Here is a 21,126-nt window from a genome sequence, read left to right as displayed (position 1 = left end):
AGTTTTTTCCTGTTTAGTGAGGGCAGGAAGAAGCACTTACAAAACTACATTTCCCAAATAGTAAAAATATTTGCGACGCTCTCTGCTGTACACAGAAGGTCACACGCGTGCTTTTGAACGCCAGAGCTGCTATGTGACAGCCGACGAAGAAATGTGCGGCACTAACTAGAGATATAGCGACTTTCGTCGTTAGCCCGTGCAGTATAAACGAGAATTAATGCTATTATGGAAAACAACCACTCGTATAGACATGTTGCATCCAATTAACTAATGGACTGCGGCCATAAATAGATAGCTTAGCCAACACAGGTAGCTAGCTTTTCAGCTAGCTTTTCTTCAAAACATTACATCTTCATATAACTGCCGCTATGTTAAGGAGCCTTGTTAGATTTCAGAGTCCGTTTGGAAATATCCTTTCACTCAGCAAAGTGTGCCGAAGAAGTCAAAACCTTGGGTTTGCCTCGAAATACTCCACAGCCGCAGCAGGTAAGACACATAATCAATATGGATAAAAACTCAAATACAAATACATTTGCATAACTTAACCTTGCTGAGCGAGTGCTGACTGGTCTACTGTTCCCTGCTGTTTCCAGAAAGAAAAAGGTTTTATCAAGATGTCAGTATATCCCAAGGTGAAGGTAAGTGGCACATGGCACTAGTAATATAACTCCGACTCCAAAATAGTTCTGTGAATAAGGATGCTAACTTAGACTTAACTTTGAGATGAAAAGGTGCTGTCTGCTATGGACGAGGTTTCTCCTAGCTCTCTCTTCCGATAAAAAGTGCACGTTTAATGTTTGTGATCGAGAGGTAATGACTTAAGTAACTGGTCCTTCTCCATATTTGTGTAACTCTTCTGCTAAGTGAATATTGTCAATTTCCATATAGGTGGTTTATATGAGATAAACCTAGACAGAAGGAAACTGAAAACTCCTGGAGGGAAGCTGTTCACTGTACCAAATGAAGCCCTGGCCATCGCAGTGGCAACTGAGTGGGATGCTCAAAGGGACACACTCAAGTTCTACACCATGCACCTGGTATGGCCTTTAACCAGGAATTGCAGGGGTTTAAAGCAGAACTTTCTTATCCTTGGGATCAGACCAGGTTCAGTGTTGCTTGATATATAGCAGATGAAATTCTGAGTGAATGTTAAAACAGCAATATTGATGTTTTTAATGTGTTTTCATTTACTGTACATACACAATACATGTATAACTCCCTGCTGTATGCCACATGGTAATTTAAATGGCAACTTGACAGTTCTTCAGATGAGAAGGTGAGAATTTGGGATTGGAAAGCTAGCTCATGGTTTTCAAAATATATGAGAAGCCCTCATTTGCTGTATACGCAGGAGACAGAAAGAAACAAAGGTTACATGATGAGCGGCTGCATCCCAGATCTTCTATTGATGAATTTTCGTCGTGGAGTTTTTGATTTTTCATGCCACTAGTAAAAGACGTTTAACTAAAAATGGAACTGACTAAAAGTGTTTGTACGCTCCCCCTGCAGACGACACTGTGCAACACAGCTCTGGACAATCCCACCCAACGTAACAAGGACCAAATGATCAGTGCCGCCCTGAAGTTCCTGGAGACTGATACTGTCTGGTATAATTCTTAGTTACTTATTGGCTGTAACCTTTAATCAAATGAATCCCTTTAAAAACAAGGCTTTACTATTATGAATTGTTTAGACATCAATGCATTTAATGAAAGCAAAAGAGAGATCAACATAATGACAAAGTGGATATTAATGTCCATTGTCTCAATGAAGGGATGCTCTTTCAATCAAAAACTCTGTTTGTGAAAGACATAGAAAATCAACACAGTGACAACAGCAATTTAACTGACTTATCCTGAACTTGATTGCTGCAGAAAAAATACTGTCCTGCATTTGGACAAGCTTGTTGACTTTCAGCAGGAGTGGGGAACCTTTTTCCAATCAAGGACCATTTCAGTTTTTACAACAGCCCACAAGGACCATGCTAAATTATTGAATATATCACACTAACCTCTGCGACAGAAGCAACTGCCTCTCTTTGGCGATGCGTCTGATGTCAGATGGTAGAGATGATGATGTTACTCACAGCTGCTTTTCCAGGTTTGGGTCAGTCGGTCTTGAGCAGAACCGAGTCTTTATAAGAGTGAGTTTTGAAAAGATCTGCTTTTAGGTTGTTGCTCTAAAGCTTTGTGTTGTAGGTTGTCCTTGAAACTCGCCAAATGCCTGAAATCTTTCACACTCAGGAGCATATTTTGATGTCATAACAGCTTTTGTTCTTGCAGAGCAGGAATATGCACAGTGTTTCCTCTTTCTGAATGTTTATGGTGTTTATGGTTTGTGCAGTTACAGAGTAGATGAACCCTACGGTTTGGTTGAGCTACAGAAGAATGAGTGGGACCCTGTGCTGCAATGGATTGAAAACAGGTAACAGCAGCATTAGCTTTTGTCATAGTTATGGCACATTGGCTGGAACTAAACACCCCCCCAAATGGTGATCCAGTCCTTGTAAATTAAGCTACTTTATTAAGCTCTCTCCTAATAGTCTCTATCTCCCACAATTCAATTTCAGATATAATGTCACTATTGGCTCCTCATCCAGCATTTTGGGTCCTGAGATCCCAGAGGCAACCAAGGACACATTCCGGCAACACCTGAATTCTTACAACTTCTGGTCCCTGACAGGTAACACATCTCCAAACCAGTCCAAGATAAGCATAGTTATGTAGTAACAGTAAGTTGTACACTTTAAAAAATGAGGAAATTGGCATGTGAGTGGTGTAGTGTAATAGTTGGGATATTTAATCCTATTGCTTGGGTAAACATACTATAAGAAGCTGAAATAGCAGTAGGGCAGAGATAGAGAGTAATGTGGTTTTGTCCTGTGCAGGTCTTGAGTATGTGATCACGCAGCTGAAGTCTGTTGTGCTGTCGATGGGGATGATTGACAGACATCTCAGTGTGGAACAGGCTGTGCTGCTCTCCAGACTGGAAGAAGAATACCAGGTAGGGTGTGTGTGTGTGTGTGTGTGTGTGTGTGTGTGTGGTAATATAACCCAACCTGGTAGCACACAATGTACAGTGCAGTGTAGATGCTGACTTTGCTTGTCTGTGTCCTGCTCTTATTTACAGAAATTCTACAAATTATTTTTTGATCTCGTACTGCTGCATATAATGCTTTCTCCTCCTGCAGACAGTCTTGCTGTTCTCTGTTTATTCCTCTAACATATTTTTTTCCCCCCTGCACAGATTCAGCGCTGGGGAAATGTGGAGTGGGCTCATGACTACGACATGTATGAGCTGAGGGCACGAACTGCTGCTGGAACTCTTTTTGTCCACCTCTCATCTGAGAGTTCATCTGTCAAAAGCAAACTTATGCAGGACTGAGAAGGATCAGGTCAAACGTGAAACTCTTAGCGAGCACGCCCTCAGACTGAGAGACACCCCAAGCTCCTCTGTTCATCCACGTTTCTACATCAATGCAGACAAACACCTGTTATAGTTAGCGTGACAGCTGATGTGTCTGTGATCTGTTATAGAATCATGTCACCCCAGTAAAACATTGGCTGTATTTCTGCAGTGTTTATGTGTGGCAGCTGCCAAGTGTGACACCCTTCACCAAGTTTCCAGGCAGTTCTCAGTCATCCATGACATTTTGGACACTGTGCATGGTTTCAACAGAATGATGACTAATGTTGTTGTCTGTTTAGTGGTGGAATGCTAATTCCATGCCTGCTTTCTCTGTGTGCTATGTTTGAATACTGGAAAAGCGCAAATGCCATCCTAACAGCATTTTATTTATACTAACTGTGCTGTGTGTAGTTTTTGCTAATGGCGAGGAGGTGAAACATAGTTCATTCAAATGTTCTGTTTCCAGAAAGATTTTAACAGAAAAGTGGACTGCATCCTCATCCAGTCCTAATGTTCATGCATAAAGCTGAAGTTTCTTATTTTTTTCAATTGAGCTTGATCAGCTTAATTAAAAGAACGTCATTCATGTTTGTTGTCTTTCCATCTATTATAAGCAATACATGTGAAAGTTATTTCTGAATTAAAACCCAAAGAAGGCAAAACATATGTCTGTCATAATTAATTACATGTGCATATTCTGCTCAGATTAATCTAATGTCCGTATAAAGTGCGTCAGTCACAAAGTGGCCATTTGAGTTTTATCGATGCAACCTTTGCTGCCTTTTATTTACAATCGTCCAACTCTGGTGACGGATAATCTAGCTATCCAATCACGCCAAAGGTCAGAATTTCTTGACCACTTGCGTTGCTCTGTGGGCGGGACTTGGTTCATGTATCATCATCATCCCATGGACTGACTTGTTTGTTGTCGAGCAAGATGGAGTTCCTTTTGGGAAATCCTTACAGTACCCCTGTGGGGCATTGCATTGGTATGTAACCAGATGTTTTGGGAACTACACCGCGGGAAGATAGACGTATATGTCGTGAGAATGCATCTGTTTTATGTGGTAGTCGTTTAGGGGCTTGCTACCGTTAGCATGCTAACGTCCCTGAATGAGTTCTCTACAGCTGGAAAGCCATCGTTAGCCGCCTAGCTAACCAGTAGTAACGGTAACATCTACTGTCACTGTGCGAGCAATATTGTTAACAAACTATAGGTCTGTTCTCTGTAATTGTCAATTCGGTCAGTGCCTAAACCACTAACCAGAACAATTACTTGTATCTTAAATGATGACTAATAGCTAAGTTAGCTAACAGTCAGCTAGCCGTCGGTCATCGTCATTCAGTCGATGTGCTGTGTTTTACTGAGACCACCTCAGGTTATTTTCTCAACTAACTTCCCGTGTCTTTCAGAGAGAGCCACCGATGGCTCTCTGCAAAGTGAGGACTGGACCCTCAACATGGAAATATGTGACATCATCAATGAAACAGAGGATGGGTGAGTACCCAAGGAAAGTCAGTCGATATCTGTACCTGTTATTGATGAACTCTCTTACATGCAGTCGTTGAATTCTGTCGTCTTTGTTCCTGTGCTGTTAAGTTAACGTCAAGGCATTGCTGCAGCGAGATATACTATTGTACTCAGTGTTTTTCCTCATGTTTCTGTCTGTGTCATACTAAGACAAGAAGCAGAGCTCTGGCTGTGTGAGGTGGATTTGTGCAAGGCCTCATTGCTTATCTCACCCCCCCTCCATTAACCTTGCACTGTATGTTTAAGCTGGTGTGTGAAGTCCAGGTCTTGTTTGATTAGTCATTTGTAAACTGGCTCAGGTGGGTCTAGACTAGTGCAGTGCGCTCTGGATCAGCAGTCTATAAAAAGAGGTCTGACTCCACTTTTTTCTTCTCTCTGGGGAATGGGAGAGGAGTTATAGGCCCGCTGCTGTGAGGCTGATTTTTAGTTTGTATCCGTCAAAGACTTTATAAGTTAATTATTACTACTGTGGAGCCACATTGTCATTGAAGAGATTGTGACAAGTCAAAGAATCATTGACGTGTGCCTGCGCCTGGAATTCTTCCCAGTTTTTGCACTTGTGTCCACCGTCCTGTCAGAGCCATTCAAAATGCCCCCTTAAGCCCTCCGTCATAAAGTTCTTGGTAACTGTGTTAGATCTGCTTTGAATGACTTGCCGCTCCATTTAAAAGCTGTGTGCATAGCGTGCAATGCTGTCCTTTAATGTGTGCTTTTGTCCCTGCGTTTGCATGTATGCAGGCCAAAGGACGCCATTAGAGCAGTGAAGAAGAGGCTGAATGGCAACAGGAACTACAGGGAAGTGATGCTGGCTTTAACGGTGAGTGGGCAAGAGGAGGGCAGCTGCATGGAGCCTAGTTCTCCTTTTACCTCTCGCGTAATGTAATCTAATTTAGAGCAAATCAGCTGTGGGCTCTTGATTGTATCACATAATTTGCATGAACAGTCCGACATATCACGCCCGTCCTGTGTCTAGCTTCAGCGTTGGATTTGCAGTTTGCCACCTATTAGTTCTTCTCTGCATCCATCAGGTCCTGGAGACGTGCGTGAAGAACTGTGGACATCGTTTTCATGCTTTGGTCACGAGCAGGGACTTTGTCGATGGCGTGCTTGTGAAAGTCATCTCCCCTAAAAACAACCCGCCCACGATCGTTCAAGATAAAGTGCTCGCCCTGATTCAGGTGAGATAACTTTGACGTTTCGTGCACCGTGTAAGTTTATTGCCTTGTGTTGTGTGTCATGTTTAGTCATTGCATGTCATAAACCTTGATAGGCTATTCCCATGACGGGTACTGCGTCTGGATTTTCTGTTTTTAATGCTGTAGATCAGTGTGAGGGTTTGCAGCATAGGCGTTTGTTGTAGTGCATGTGGCTGTGCGGCAGTCCAGAAGGTGTCCTGTCCTCTCCAGGCAGAGCATCAGGTAAAGCACAGTGTCTCCAGGGCTTCAGGCAGGAGCAGCTCTAGTTACCTGGCACAGCTCGGGTAACCCTGCAAGGCTCATGTGGGCCGCTCTTATTTCCACCAGGGAAACCATGTGACCCCTGCTTTACAGCATGGGTCCAGGAGGGGGGGGGGGAGGGGGGGGTCCAGTACCTCTGAGTGAGAAGGGAGAATCTAATTGCTTCTCATTTGTCTAGTCATTAGCAAAGCGAGTTTGTGAGAGGAGGGTGAGCTGGGAAAACTGTGTGGGAAAAATGCACTGAGCAGCACTCCCTTTACACAACATCAAGAGCATTGTTGACATGTCTTTGTGTGGCCACAGAGCCACCTGTCTCATGTGTGTACCTTGTAGTTGATGAAAACGAGCGTGTGTGTTCAGTTAATTGTCCTTACAGCATTCGAGCTTAAAGCCATTGTTAGTTAATTAACTCTATTGGTTTTGCATCGGCTTTATGTTGTTTTCAGACGCACTTCAACCAAACCGAGGGAGCCATTTTTGGAAATTTGCATTTTAGATCAAACTGACTTGTGGTTTGAAGTGGAGAACACTTCTGGATCAAAACACTTGTCCACTTATTTTCTAAAAGTGTGGGATGTGTTGGAGCTGTCGTAGTGGCCCAGTTTAGCTGCAGCCTGTCCGCGGCGGAGAGAGAGAGCGGAGCCAAGAGCTTTGTGGTTTGCTGACTGAATGTATTCAAGGCAGACAAAACGAAATGATCTGAGAACAGGCCTCTTTTAGTATTCTGACGTCCCTTGCTTTGTGTGCTGTGTCAGCCTTCCCTTTGCCCATTGTTTTGCTTTCTGTTTTTTTTTTTGTTTTTTTTTCATTTGTTTAGTCTCTGGCTCTCTTTTCTTTTGACTCCTTCCTCACTCTTCCTGTTCCAGGCATGGGCTGATGCATTCAGGAGCAGTCCAGACCTCACAGGTGTGGTCCAAATCTACGAGGAGCTAAAGAGGAAAGGCATCGAGTTCCCCATGTCCGACCTGGAGACCCTGTCACCTATACACACACCTCAGCGGGTGGGAGGCGTCGTACTAAGCAGCTTAAACGTGTAGAGATGTTTGACGGTGTGACTGTCTTCCCAGGTCATCAGTCACAGTTCATTAAGTATTTTGTCTTTTCTCTGTTGCTTCCAGGCAGCATCTGCTCCAGAGGGTGACTCCGCCCTACATAAGTACAGCACCACCACCACCACCACCACCACTCAGCCCACGCCACAAGCTGTCCCACCAGCCTACCCCACCCCTCAGGTCCCCAATATTCATGCCTCTGGATCCATCAATCCTACACCTGAACAGGTACGCTATCACCTCGTAGCAACCTGCTCCTCTTTGACAAGGAGCCAGTGGTTCTCAGTTCCAGCCTTTTTTGCCAGATGTCCCCCCACAGTCCTGTCATGTTCACCACCAGCCATGTTAAGAATATCTTCAAATGAATTGATTATAAGCTGGATTTTGGTGAACACCTTTGATAATGTGAATATGGCTGCTAACTGTCAGAGTTAAGGTTGATTTTGTTCCACGAACATTTGGAGCTGAAGAAACTGTTCTGTTTAAACAATTATTTATTCAGTACTTTTAGCGAGCAATTTCAAATATTTACTCATGACTTTTTGTGAGCAGTTTCAGCTGTTAATGATTTGAAATATTTCTGCTTTACTGTAGCTAACGATTTCAACTTCTGTGGGCAACTTACATGTTGTAGTCCAGTTTGTATTTTTTAGTTAAGTGTAATTATTAGCTTAGATTCCCTTCACAAAGTACCCCCTATGAGTAGTCCTGGCTGGGAATCACTGTCCTAAAGTAATGCTGTTGGCTGCAAATTACCATTTTTCCCACTGATAAACTAAGTGTGGCTGAATGTAACTCTGTGACACACAGATTTGCCGGCTGCGCAGTGAGTTGGACATTGTTCGTGGAAACACTAAGGTGATGTCAGAGATGTTGACTGAGATGGTCCCGGGACAGGAGGATGCTTCAGACTATGAGTTATTACAGGCAAGGAACCACCTATGGGTGTGGTTGCGTTTGTGTATTATCCGTTAAAAAAAAAAAAGTATTTCTATTCTTATAAAGACATCACTCTACATATGTGTATGTGCTGTGTGCATGCGTGTGTTCAGGAGCTGAACAGGACTTGCAGAGCCATGCAGCAGAGGATAGTGGAGCTCATTTCCTGCGTTTCCAACGAGGCAGTGACTGAGGAGCTGCTGCATGTCAACGATGACCTCAATAACATTTTCCTACGCTACGAAAGGTTAGAACCAAACGTACAAAAAAGCAGATGCAAGCTCACCTTTACCTCCACATCACTGTGTGTTTGCACAGATTTGCTTAGGCACATCAGTGACGAGTTCTTTGTCATCTCTCTCACGCCATTCTTTCTCCGCCTCAGGTATGAGAGGTTTAGGTCTGGGAGGTCCTCAGCTCAGAGCGTCAACAATGGGGTGAGTCAGCAGTTACTAACTCAGGTGGTGAAACGCCCAGTGTTTGCATCAGCGCTCATGTTTTCTCATCCTCTGATGTTGGCAGTAATGTGGATTGCATGTTACATTACCAGTCAGGCTTTGCAGTGTCTTTCAAGCGCTGTTCTGTCAGTGGTTTAACAGATGTACATGCCTAATCGAGTGGAAACCCAACAAAGACATATATTTCATCCTACAATGCAAAGCAAATATCACTATTGACAATTTTATTTATTCATTTGGAATATTCTGTTTTCCATTGTCCATCTACAGTTCAGTCAGAGCAGGCCTGCTGCGTTCAAGTCCTGTCCAGTAGGGGGAAACACTGACTGGGACAATAACAGTAGTCAGTCTAAAGCAAAGTCATTTCATTTTGGGAAGTGCTGGAACTGAGCTGGTTGTATTTAGAGATGCACTCGTGTTGTCCTTGATTATTATTGTAAACTTGCGTCTTGATTTAGGCTGGCTTTAGGTTGCCGGGGTTTGCACATTCTTTTTGGCTCATTCTGCCATATTTACAGTGATGTTTATTAATGCACACGGTCCCTGAGGACCAAACTGAATGAATACAAATAAATGGCAGAATGAAACACAATCAGCAGTCCGGTCACAGCCGTAGAGCGGGCCAAGTGGTGCACTCAAAAAGGCTGCTTTAGGATTCATCAGCCAAAAGACCTGAGAGCATTGTTGAAAGCCTCTTTGCAGCAACATGTGCAAACCGTTGTTACTTACTCCTGTTTGTCTGTTATCTATCATATCGCTGTTTTCAGATTAGCTTCCACTTATCCTGCTTCGTCAGGGTTGTGCTGAAATACATTTTCCCGCCTCGCAATGTTTTAAATCCAAAAAAAGGAGAGCAGATTTTATCCAGGGACTCATTAACAGGTCCATGTCCTGTGCATCACATGCCTGCAGTAGGGACCTTGACTGCATCGTGCCTTTTTGTCAGTTTCCTGTTGTCTCCGCCTCATCTCTGTATTAACTCACATTTTCTTAATTATACACCAAAATGTAAACTGACCAGAGTCACTGCCAGGAGTCTGAAGAAAGGCATGAAGCTAAGACCCCCTGCTGGCACATCCTTACCTCTTCATTGGGTTTCCAGTTTTATTCAGGCATGGTGTAGCTTCCATAGTTATCATGCCTTTGCATTGTGTCCCTGCACAGGCATGTTAATGGTATTCACTGTCTCTTCCTTTCTGTTCTTTTCTGTTCTTCTGTTTCTGTGGCTAGCTGAGACAGGCAAGTATGAAAATATTGTCAACCTCCGTAAATGACCAGTGTCACCACACACAGCAACTGTTGAAACATGGCTAAATGATATGGGCCCTTTTCTCCACCAGTATCTGTCACCCCATATGGCATGTTTTGACTATGCAGCCCCCGACAGCCAGTGATATGATGAAGCTAGAGGTAGACGGACGATGACACGAGCTTAAGATGGCACTGAAATGAATCGCTGTCATGTTGCGCTTGCATCATCTCAAGCAGTTTGGGATTTGCAAAGCCGTCTTGATATATGAACTCCTCCAGAGCCCAGAGGTTCAGTCTTCCCTTCTCCCTCCTTGTTGTATTTCTACCTTCTTAAGGGGATAGCTTTGTCTTTGTGGATAACCGGCACTCCTATAGTTTATGATAATCAAGAATTGATGGATGAAGGTCATTTCCTCTACATGAATACCTTTAAAACCTAAATATGTAGACCTGATGTGGACTTGGAACCCCTTAAGAAACAGTTTTTCAGAAAGTTGCTTAATTTCCTTCTCTCCTCAGTTCCAAACATTTTCATGCTCTCCTGAAGCTAACCAACACGTTTGTGCTCATAATGCGCCATGCCTTCATTTTTTATTTCCACCACAAGTCTTTTTTTTTTTCTCCTTCATATATTTCACACGCAAGGAACGCTATACTGTTATAACCCTGCCTTTCCTTAGCCTCCCACAAACGGATTTGTTTTGCTGCTCATGAGCCAGAACCCCTGAATCCTCCCCTCAGCTCCTACGTGTAACGAGAGCTTCAGCATGTCTCGTCACGTCTTTCTCTCCAGGTCCTGAGTGAGGCCACGGAGGACAACCTCATAGACCTCGGCCCAGGCTCCCCGGCGGTGGTCAGCAACATGCCAAACGCAGCCCCGACCAGCTTGCCGCCTGTCCTCACGGGCCCCGCGGGAAGGCCCTCCTCCCCGGCCACCTTGGCCTCCCGCCTGGCCGGCCTTGGTACGCACACACTTCCTCTGACATTAGCCCAGCGTTCACGTTGTTCAACATCTTGCAAATGCAATGGCAGCTGTCTAAAATTAGACTTAAAAGGCTTAAACGTATGTCTTATTAACAATAAGAGCTGGATGTGTTTGTGAACATGCGCTGCTGAATCACACCAATATGAGAAGAAGTAATTCTCAAAAAGTTGAACTGTTCCTTTAATCAATGCAGTCGCACCACCACAGAGTACTGTTGACTTAATTTAGCCCCCAGCGATGCTAATGGTTGCTAGAGGATTTTGACGCACCTCTTTGCAGTTCATGCAGTGGGATTCTGTTTTGCGTTGCAGGGCTACTTGACATTCTGTGTACTCTCTGTCTTCTCTTATCTTATCTCTGTAGACATGGGCGCAGACAGCGTGAGCAGCACCTTGAGCTCTCTGTCTAGCTGTAAGCCCCCTCCCACCCAGGATGACTTTGATGTGTTTGCTCAAACCAGGACCGGAGCTCTGTCTGAACCAGCACGCAAGACGTAAGGACGCCTCGTTGATTCTACCCCACCTTCAGCTTTAGGCATCAAAACTTACAGTAAATGAAGTGTGGCTTTGCAGATCCTGCCATCGTTTTGAAGATTCTTGTCTAGGTGCTCTCGTTTTGTTTCACTAACAGTCCAGAATCCAAAGATTACAGTGATAGGAAAGACAGAAAACAACAAATCCTCACATTGACACGGTGTAACTGTACAAAGGCTCTTGTCTTCATCTCGTCTCAGCTCTACTGCAGATGACAGCGCTGCCACCGGCAGCCTCCCTCCCACTCTGGATGTCCTACAGCCAACTGCAGGAGCGGTGAGTCTCGGGCTTTTGCGTCCGGTGTGGGCTTTCATTTTCAAACATGTTGGAGTGTGTGTCTGATTGCGCGCCATGCACTGAGCTGTGCCACGACAAAGCAGCCGTTTTCTCCTGTGCTGCTCAGTTAACACAGAGAAAAAGCAGGTTTCAGCTTGTCTGGAAGACTTTAACAGCAGCTTCTTAAGTGTGCAGTGCTGAGAAATTACTACCAACACTGACGTGTTTTGTCTGAGTTGCTGTGTGTGTGTGCGCAGCCTTGTTAGAACCATGTTGTCACACTGCTGAACTGTCAAGCAGGAAAGGGAATAAAGGCCAGTCAGATGTCACTAATGGGTTTGTTTTATGTTTGAAGTGATCTTCTCATCCAAAGAGAGTCACGCTGAAGCGTCTGCGCTCCGAACACGCCTGGTGTGAATGTGCTCTGTGGGCTGTTGACTGTGTAAAGTGGCTGAATGAAGTGACTGTGGCTACTGGCTGAAGCGACCCGCTGTGCCGTCAGACACGACGCTGCTCGCCGCGCTCACCTCCACCCGCTTTACTTTCCTCAGCTTGTCGGACGCGTTCAGCTTTCTCCTGCATATTGATGTGACCCCTTGTCGTTCTCACCGGTGTGTGTGTGTGTGTGTGTGTTTGTGTGTGTGCGTGCGTGCTACTCCTTTCACGAACGTTCATCTTCAGTCCTTCATTTTTTCCCTCACAAAATGGTTTAAGTTGCATTTGAGTTGACCCTGAAGTTCATTTAAGTCATATTTTTGTTGTGTTTGGGCGTTTTTTTTTTTTTCTGTTGTGGCATTGCTGCCCCCCTCCCCCTCCGGCCACCTGTGGCGGTCTTGATGCTGCCCCGTAGGGTGTCGGAGGCCAGTCCTCTGTCATGGATGACATAGAGGAGTGGCTGTGTACTGATGTGGTGAGCCCATCATGATTTTTATTTCTGCCTGCACTTCTCTCCCTTTCTTTCCTTTTCAGCTCTCTTTTCTCCTCTTATCTCATTTTAAAACTGCTTTTAAAGCCAGAACTTATTTCTCTCACGTTCCCTCACTTCCTGATCACATATTAATAGTTCACTTTAAGTTACTAACAGTGTGCTGTGGGGACAAACTAATTTTGTCATTTTTTATGACAAAATTCAGTAAAATGGGCATGAGGTTTTGAATGCAGATGTGTGTTGCTGCATACAGTTTGAGGTAATGCTTTCCCACCAGCCGTGGACACACTGTCAGGTGTCCAATCAGGCTGTAGTCTGGAACTGAAACAGCACAGTGACGTTCTGGTTTCTAAATCACTGTCTGTCTGCCCTCAGGCTCAGACAACCAGGGTTAAAGTTTCCTCCACTGTGAGATTTTTAGTTGTCGCTGTACGTTTGTGTGACGTTTCCTAACTGATCCAGTAGTTTTCGTTGCCTCATCTAAACCAAATCACAACCGAAACCTACAGATTACTTAAGTTAACTTTTTTCTTTCTTTGGCAAAAGGGAAGAACGGCGCTTTCATTTTGTGGTAAAGCATTCCAAGGGTCCATGCTCATTTTACAAAAATTGATGAGACTGTGTTGCCTTGGTAACATCCAGCTGTTTTGGTTGGGAAACAGCTGGTGGATTTGTTTTGGTGTTCACACCTTTCCTACAACCTGGATTCCAAAAAAGTTGGGGCGCTGAGTGACACATAACTAGAACGACACGTGATCATCTGCTAACAGCACAAAGACAGTATCTTCAATGTTTGACCTCAGCAGCTTCATTGATTTTTGTAAATATCTGCTTATTCTGAGTTTGATGTAGCGACACGTTTCAATGAAGTTGGGGCAGGAGGAACTAAACACTGGGAAAGTCTCATTGGTAACAGGTGATAGTATCATGATTGGGTATGAAGGGGCGTCCTGGAAAGGCTCAGTCGCTCACTAGCAAGGATGGAGAGAGGTTCAGGAACACTTCAGAAAACAGTTCATTTGCAAAAACGCTTTTATTTAGGTAACAGCGTCTCCACTCATTTGGAGTCAGGGTTGTGTAAGTGGAAATTCAAGAAATGTAGCATAATATCCCAAATAATACGCCCAGCTTTGGGTGGGTGCAGATGAGAGGTAAGTGGCTCCTGGTTGTATAATAAAAGCTAAGTGGTGGTGAGTGTGTGAGAGATGTACGCGGTGCTGATGTGGGTGGTGTGCACAGCATCAGGGTTGTACTCTGTTTGTGGTTTGCAGTGGATTAAGTTTTGCAGAGTCAAGTCCCAGGTGTGACGCTGTTGTCCTTGTTTTTCAACAGAAAGGAGACGAAGGTGAGGAAGGGGTGACGAGTGAAGGTAGGACCACCTAAATCTCCTTTGCTCTCATTTTCCTGCTACATTTTGATCACAAAACTCTCAAATTCACATTCCTCTTCTCTTTCCAACGCCTCCAGAGTTCGACAAGTTCCTGGAGGAGAGAGCCAAAGCTGCAGAGATGACCCCCAGCCTACCGTCGCCCCCCAGTGGCGAACCGGGCGCAGCGCAGGGAAACCCCAGTCGCAAGAAGCCGGACCGACCGGAGGACGCTTTGCTCGCCATGTAGACCTCCCACCTTCGCCCTTCAGATCCCCGGCCCAGACCCGACCATCCGAGCAGCATCACCCGAGGACAGACTGACCTGACACTAAAACACATCCACCTCCGCTCTTACTCATCACAACACTACCCTGTTTCACACTACAGAGATTTGTACATGCTCTCCTCGTAAAAAAGGGAATTATTCATGTTTTCCATTCGTTTCTCACAAGGAAAGGGAAAACCTAAACACACGGCCCGTCTCGATTCGATGGATCTCACCCACACGATGACCAGTGTCAGAGACTGTGAGGCGGCCTGCTTTGACCTTCTTCTTTTATGTGTGAAGAGTCTCCCTCCGCCTGTCGTGGACTGCAGAGCTTCGTGTTGCAGCTAATCCTAAAAACAGAGTTTTATAAAAGAGGCGTCCTGCTGTTCTTGTCATTTGTAGCAAATCGGTTTCTTACCCAAGCCCTTAAAGCATGCATTAACGCCACCGAACGCGACCATTTCAGTTCTTACAATTAAAGAGCCCCCAGCAGAAAACCTCCCGGGCCGGCGCTGCTGAAACGCGGCGAGCGTACCGGCGAGGGCGTCGCTTCGTTTGGGTATTTTGTTCGTGTCCGTTCCTTTTGCAAGTCAGTCTGAGTTGTAAATCTGTAAATGACAAATGTCAAGTTTATGGCTCGTGTGTATATTTAAGCTACATATGTATGAAAGAGATGTTGATTTAATGTAGATTTTTTGAAGAGGGGGTTTATCTTTCCAGCTGCTCTGACGACAGGGATGTACCTCACTGGGGGGTTTTCACGAGAGAAGGGAACGCTTACACATCGGATCATATCCAAAAAGTCCTTTGAGGAGAAGAAGAAGAAGGGAATTTGCTTTTTGTGATTGGCATAATTGCGCACCACACCAACAAACGTGTTCGCCGACCCTCCTCTGAGTCACATGCTGTACACTTCTCTCTGGCAGACTTAACCGCAGTACTTTGATGATAAGTTGGTCACAAGAGATTATTTTGCTGGGATTTTATTGGCCTGAGGCAGCTGTCTGAGTTTTCTGCAGGTAGTTTTAATTCCAATTTGCTGTCGCTTCTGGAGTCTCCCTCAGACTGAACAGTAATGAACTGACATGGGTTGAGTTCACAGGGATGTTATTTTCCAGTAAGGACTGGTCTTACTGGTCGCTGAGGAGACGCCGTTTTTAACTCCTTCCTTCTGATTCTTGCTCTGAAATCGAGGACCAAACTCTTTCCTCCGCATGTGAGAGATTCTGGATAATTGGGCTTTGCTCGCACATTTTCCGCTCTTCCAAAATCCGCAGCTTCGTCTCGGAGATGTAATGAGAATCCAGTGTGACACTACAGAAGCCGTTGGCGCGTTATCGTTTCTCCCTCGCCGACACCTTAAAAGGCCTGACCTTTCAGCGCGGCATTTGTTTTCAGAAATGAGCCGGCTGCAGACGCAGCGCCGCAAACGAGACGTTCTAGACAATAGCAAATAGCAACATGTTACACAATCACGACGAGCTTAAAACAAGAGCGCACTTTGCCAGCCGCGTCACCTTTCAACTTGTACTGTAAATCACTTAACACTTAGCCTGATGTAATTAATGAGAGCCGTTCAGAAGATATTTGAGTCTAGAATTAATTTATTCAGCACTGTTTTTGTGTTTTTTTGTTCAGATCAGTATTTGAAATCATTTTTATTGTAGGGAAAATGGGAAAGGAGCTGAGAAATCCTCACGACGGTGTGTGTTTTAGCGCTTTTTATGGAGTTCAGATTTTCCTTTTTATACATTGCTGCTGGCTAATGTTCTCTTATTTGTCAGGGTTTATTGGTTATATGGATATTCTTGTTGGTTGAATGTGTCCGTGACGTAAAAGCGCGGACGGAGTTGATAAGGGCAGCCGTAGCTGGAAGAGAATCACACCATTCATCTCATGAAGGATACACGTTTTAATAGCTTCACTCTTCATTTTCTGGACTGACTAGCACATGACAACAACAGACATTATTAACCTACTTTGGACACTTTGGACAAAGCAGCAACATTGCACATTTTGAAAGGGAAACCTCATTCCTCCTCCTGCTTCCTTGTTTTAGTGTTCAACTTAGTGTGTGTGTGTGTGTGTGTGTGTGTCAGCTGTTCTGTAACACAGAAATGTTTGATCTCAGTTGATTGGGGGGGGGGAGGGGGACGAAGCCTCCAAATGTGTGTTCAAAAGAAAACATGTTGTGATTCTCCTGTTTTTGAAGCCGGCCCGGATCAGCCCCGGCCCGTCTCGGCGGTGTTTCACCTGAAACTCGCCGTCGATCCGCTTCTTTTGTGCGTCTCTGGATGATTTGAGAAGAGATGCTGATAAGGGAGGCTGTGCTGTGTGACTGCCACTTTTCTGAGTTGCCTCATCTCTCATTTCTCTTTGTGTTGTTTGACTTCTGCATGAACTCTAATAAAACATTAGCAGTGTGTCCGCATCTGTCTTTATTTTGTTGTCTAGAGTCCTTTCTGTTATTCGCTCCTCTGCAGCACACTGCCGCTACTGTAGTCCTCTCCTCGGCGGGCCATCCTCCGCCCGGATCCCTCCTCACATGGTAGCTGACCTGTAGTAAACCCTTTCCATTTACCTTACCCACCCCCCACCCCCTCCTCACTCTGGAGGCCTGTGGGCCCCACACCAGGGGCTTCCCCATTGGTCGCCAGGAATCGCCTCATCCCGCAACGTGGCCCCTCACGTTGCGCCTCGGACGCTGGAGCGTTTTTCCCGGTCAAAAAGAAAGAGGGGTGTGTCTGTGGGACTGGAAGGCACCAGCACACAGGATCCATGTTTGACTCGACATGTGCTGCTTTTGAATGAGTGACCGCCTCACGGTCTGTGAAGTCACGCAGCACAAAAGAGCTGCTGGATTTCTCTCTCAGAGGTAAATGCTTTTATGTTTTCAAGTTCACAACTGAGGGAAAACTGGATTCAAGCAAAGGTCTTGGCTTTTCAGACGCGTGTGCTGTTGTTTTAGGCTGGATTTTAGATCACTGGAGGGAAACGTGCTCAGATATTTGGTCCTAATTCAGGAGGGAAATTATTTTTTTTAACATTAGCTGAGGTACCACATGCTGCTCGTTGGTGTGAGATTGTGCCATGTTACTGTTTGTGTGTCTGCCACAGTTTGTCCTGTAAGCTGTCCGTTGATGGCGAGACAGTGATCTGGACAAAGATTCAGCGCTGCCCCTTCAAATCAAACTTAGCCACACTGGTCACATTCTGCCGAGCATCACATCACTCGACTGTCATCTGTTGCAGAGGCCAGAGCGTGAGGAGCTGTTGGTTCACGAAGAGCAGAAATCTGGAGGATCCACTGTGGTGTTTGTGATTCCCACCACTCATGCACTTACAGTGAGCACACCCTGGTGGCTGGACTGCGGAGCCTGACGGCACACGTGTCAGAGGCCAAACTGAGCGGAGGAGGATGAGAAATTCATCATCCAATAATTACGAATTTGAATCCTCTGCAGAAAGCAGCGTAAACCTGCGGTCAGAGAACGAGAGCCCCCACAGGAACCTCTGGATCATCCTCCACATGTCCCAAATGAGAGCGGACATGCCGCCCAGAGCTGTGGTGCATTGTAGTTGCATTGCATGTCACGCTAACACAGTGCAATGGATCTGCTTTGCAACACAGAACTTGGTCAAATAACAACTCGGCACTTCAACACAAGTGTTCTCACACAGTAACATCAGAACTGTGATTACTGTTGGAGTTTGAGGGCATACACAGGTTTACTCATGTGCTCTTACTACTTTTTACTACTTTTTTGTTTTTACCTCTGTATGTCTAGTACCAATGGCTTTAAGTGATGGAACATTAAAGTAATGAACACATTGATGCATCAGTAATTATAATCCAATGATATAATATCCATTATTTTCAAACTGATTATTTCGCATTATGAGTATTTTTACTTTTGGTACTTTGAGCATATTTTGATGCAAATACTTTTGTACTTACCTTAAGTAAAGTTTTGAATTGGAGCTTTGTCAAAAGGTAGTTCAATATGGCAGTGTGTGCGCCTATTATATATTTATTATATGACATTATAGATGTAGCAAAGCCTCACTGTTATTTGTTTAGTTTACGTCTTCAGAGCTCTTTTTGGTTTTGGCTGCAGCTGCTATCAAGTGGTGGGTCAAAGGGTCAAACTGGGACCCTCTAGTGTAAGAAACACTTAACATTTCCTGAAGCGTGACTACCGGTGAAGTGTTTATCACACTGACACATTTAAACAGATATCTGGCAGATTTCTGAGTTCTATTTTCATTTGAATGTCAAGCCCTTTCTTTTATTAAATTGCCTGTTTTCCATTTTCTTCCTGGAAAAAAAAAAAAAAACCCTCCTGGTCACCTCCAGTCGGCCACTTCTGCAGGGACGTCCTTCTAACGGTCCAAATGTAAACACGTCACCCAACTGCCATTGATTGACATGCTGTGTTGAGTTTCTCATTACTGACACACACACTTGAAGCCATTTAAAAATAATAGCATATTCCAGCCTTTAAAGTGTGCGCCGGCCGTACCTGCAACGGCTTCGCACGTGCCGTGAAATGGCAAAGGGCAGAGATGTGAGTGTGTGTCAAAGTCCTCAGGCTATTTCACTGATCTTCATTAGCTGGCAGCTCATACTGACATCAGTGTCTTTTCAGAGCGGGCCATTCACACTCCCCCAGCCACAGCACGAGGAAACAGTTAAGATCAGAGAAATTATGCTCACACACTAAAGAGATACGCACTCAGAGAAGAACACCATCCACTCGCCGGGATCCTCACCACAGCCTCAGTGAAATCCAATCGCTAAACAAGCACTCAAGATTAAATGACCTATTTGTGTTTATGATTTACTTTATATTAACGTTGCAGATCAGCAGTTTCCCAATTTCTTCTACCTGCAATCCCGCTGCTTCCTGCCCCTGAGCAGCTCATTTTACCTGGCAGCGCACACGTAATGAAGTCTCAAACAAATTCACACTCCCAGAAATGAGAAATATCATTGCTGAGATAATTATAAACAACTGGCTCGAGATGTTCGAGGGATTAACTATGACTGGGACAAAGTGGGTGCATTTAAAGCAGCTGTTTAATAGAGGCCATTCACTGAGACACTGTGCCAGTAGCTACACTTCCATATATTCACTGACAACATAATATGTGCATTGACTTTTCGGGCCTGACTGCTGCTTTCTCTTTAGCTGCCTCAGAAGACCCCCGGAGCCTCGGAGCACTTTATGCTAAGTTAATTTACCCAAATATATCCGCGGCATCATGGCGGCGGCGGCGGCCCCCGCTATTCAACATCAACAACTTTGTTAATGGAAACTTGCTGATCCATAAACGTTTGCGCCGCCGCAGACGTTTGCTGGGGGGCAGTTCACATATGAATGTTAAAAACCTCACAGATCGATGAGGGGCATTTGCAAAGGAGGCATAAGGTGTGTTTAATTATAATTGCGTCATGGGGGGATGTGTGTGTGTGTGTGTGTGTTGGGGGAGGTGCTGCTGTTAAGGCTCAGGCAGGGGCCTCTGTATTTAAATAGGGTCACATCTCGGCCTCACCTTGCAAGTGTTATGCTATATTAAATGCCACTCATGTTAAGTGTGTTGAAACCCTCCTCTGATGTAGTCAACACATAATATAAAGGTTAAATTGAAAAATGTCCCTTCGACGGCGCAGCAACACGCCATGATTGATCTCCTTTGTACAGGCAAGAAATGTTAGGCAGACCTCTGTTTCGTTAGGCCTCTTTTAAGGGTGTGGGTACAATATGTTACGATACGGAGTGACTGGATTAGGGTTTAAGCGTCACTCAATCAGGATTTCAAAAGGTCAATGAAAAATTAGCCAAATGTGGGCAGAAAGTGGGTCTGAAACGACGGAGCTCGGTCAGAAGAGGCCTTTTTTTTCCACAGCAGGGAAAAGCACCGGTGTTGCTTCTAATATGTAGTATTATTATATGTGAGGCTCTGTTCTGTGGACAGTGTCTGTTTTCCTACTACACACTGATTCCAAACAAATGTTGGATGTGGTGCATGCAGTCCGCACAGCAAACGGAGGAGTTCCTCAGCTGGGAAAAAAAATAAAATCTTGGAAAACAAAGAATAAAGTATTCAGACTAGACAGACAGTTTTTTTTGCAGTTCGAATCTAAAAATCTGGACGAAAACAGGAAATTATGCAATACTCCTTCTGTGCAAAGACAGCCAAAGTGTGACTTTTGAAGGGCCCTGTCAATTAAACAGAACTTTTCTGAGGTGCTCTTGCAACAGAATCACCACCGTCAACAATTTATTACAGTTTTTTCACCTGCGAGCAGCTCCTCTATTTCCTTTGTGCATTGCACTGTAGGAGAATTGAGGCAAGAGCAAACCCACCTTGATGCAGTTGCTGGCCCCCCTTCGTGGGTGTCATATGTATAATATTTTGCATTAGGTATTTTACATTTGAATCACTAATGTGTATGTTTCATAGTAGTTAAAGTGAAAGAAAGTAATGAATGTATCATCAGCCAGCTGCTTTTGACCCTCCATCACTGCACTGTAGACCTCGAAATGTTAACCGTGCCAGTATTACTCTCCGCACATCAGATAATTACTAACATCACCTGCAAAATGAGAGACCAAAGCACATCAGTATGGGATTCCTTCGCTCTCACTGACGTGGTTTTCAGCCAT

The 21,126-nt window shown here is 44.7% G+C and overlaps 2 protein-coding genes across 3 annotated transcripts; both read left to right on the top strand.

Moving 5' to 3' along the window:
• The first annotated feature begins 107 nt into the window (after positions 1-107).
• atpaf2 (ATP synthase mitochondrial F1 complex assembly factor 2) lies at positions 108-4,070 on the top strand. The gene is made up of 8 exons (XM_076760860.1): positions 108-486; positions 594-638; positions 889-1,037; positions 1,510-1,607; positions 2,344-2,424; positions 2,570-2,682; positions 2,888-3,003; positions 3,247-4,070. The coding sequence occupies exons 1-8, from the start codon at positions 369-371 to the stop codon at positions 3,382-3,384; spliced, it is 858 nt and encodes a 285-aa protein (XP_076616975.1). The 5' UTR covers positions 108-368; the 3' UTR covers positions 3,385-4,070.
• Positions 4,071-4,292: 222 nt separating this feature from the next.
• On the top strand, positions 4,293-16,598 carry tom1l2b (target of myb1 like 2 membrane trafficking protein b). Of its 2 annotated transcripts, XM_076759773.1 has the most exons (15): positions 4,293-4,397; positions 4,822-4,906; positions 5,678-5,756; positions 5,968-6,117; positions 7,263-7,397; positions 7,515-7,676; positions 8,259-8,375; positions 8,501-8,634; positions 8,773-8,824; positions 10,890-11,058; positions 11,445-11,574; positions 11,815-11,890; positions 12,741-12,800; positions 14,151-14,187; positions 14,286-16,598. In XM_076759773.1, the coding sequence occupies exons 1-15, from the start codon at positions 4,346-4,348 to the stop codon at positions 14,432-14,434; spliced, it is 1,587 nt and encodes a 528-aa protein (XP_076615888.1). In that variant the 5' UTR covers positions 4,293-4,345; the 3' UTR covers positions 14,435-16,598. The 2 variants fall into 2 exon arrangements, with proteins under 2 accessions (XP_076615888.1, XP_076615889.1); XM_076759774.1 differs by lacking the exon at positions 12,741-12,800.
• The last annotated feature ends 4,528 nt before the right edge of the window (positions 16,599-21,126 follow it).

This window comes from Chaetodon auriga, chromosome 20 (assembly GCF_051107435.1).
Source record: "Chaetodon auriga isolate fChaAug3 chromosome 20, fChaAug3.hap1, whole genome shotgun sequence".
NCBI lineage: Eukaryota > Metazoa > Chordata > Actinopteri > Chaetodontiformes > Chaetodontidae > Chaetodon > Chaetodon auriga.
Note: the sequence above shows the minus strand (reverse complement) of the source record. Positions and strands in the feature narration are given on the sequence as shown.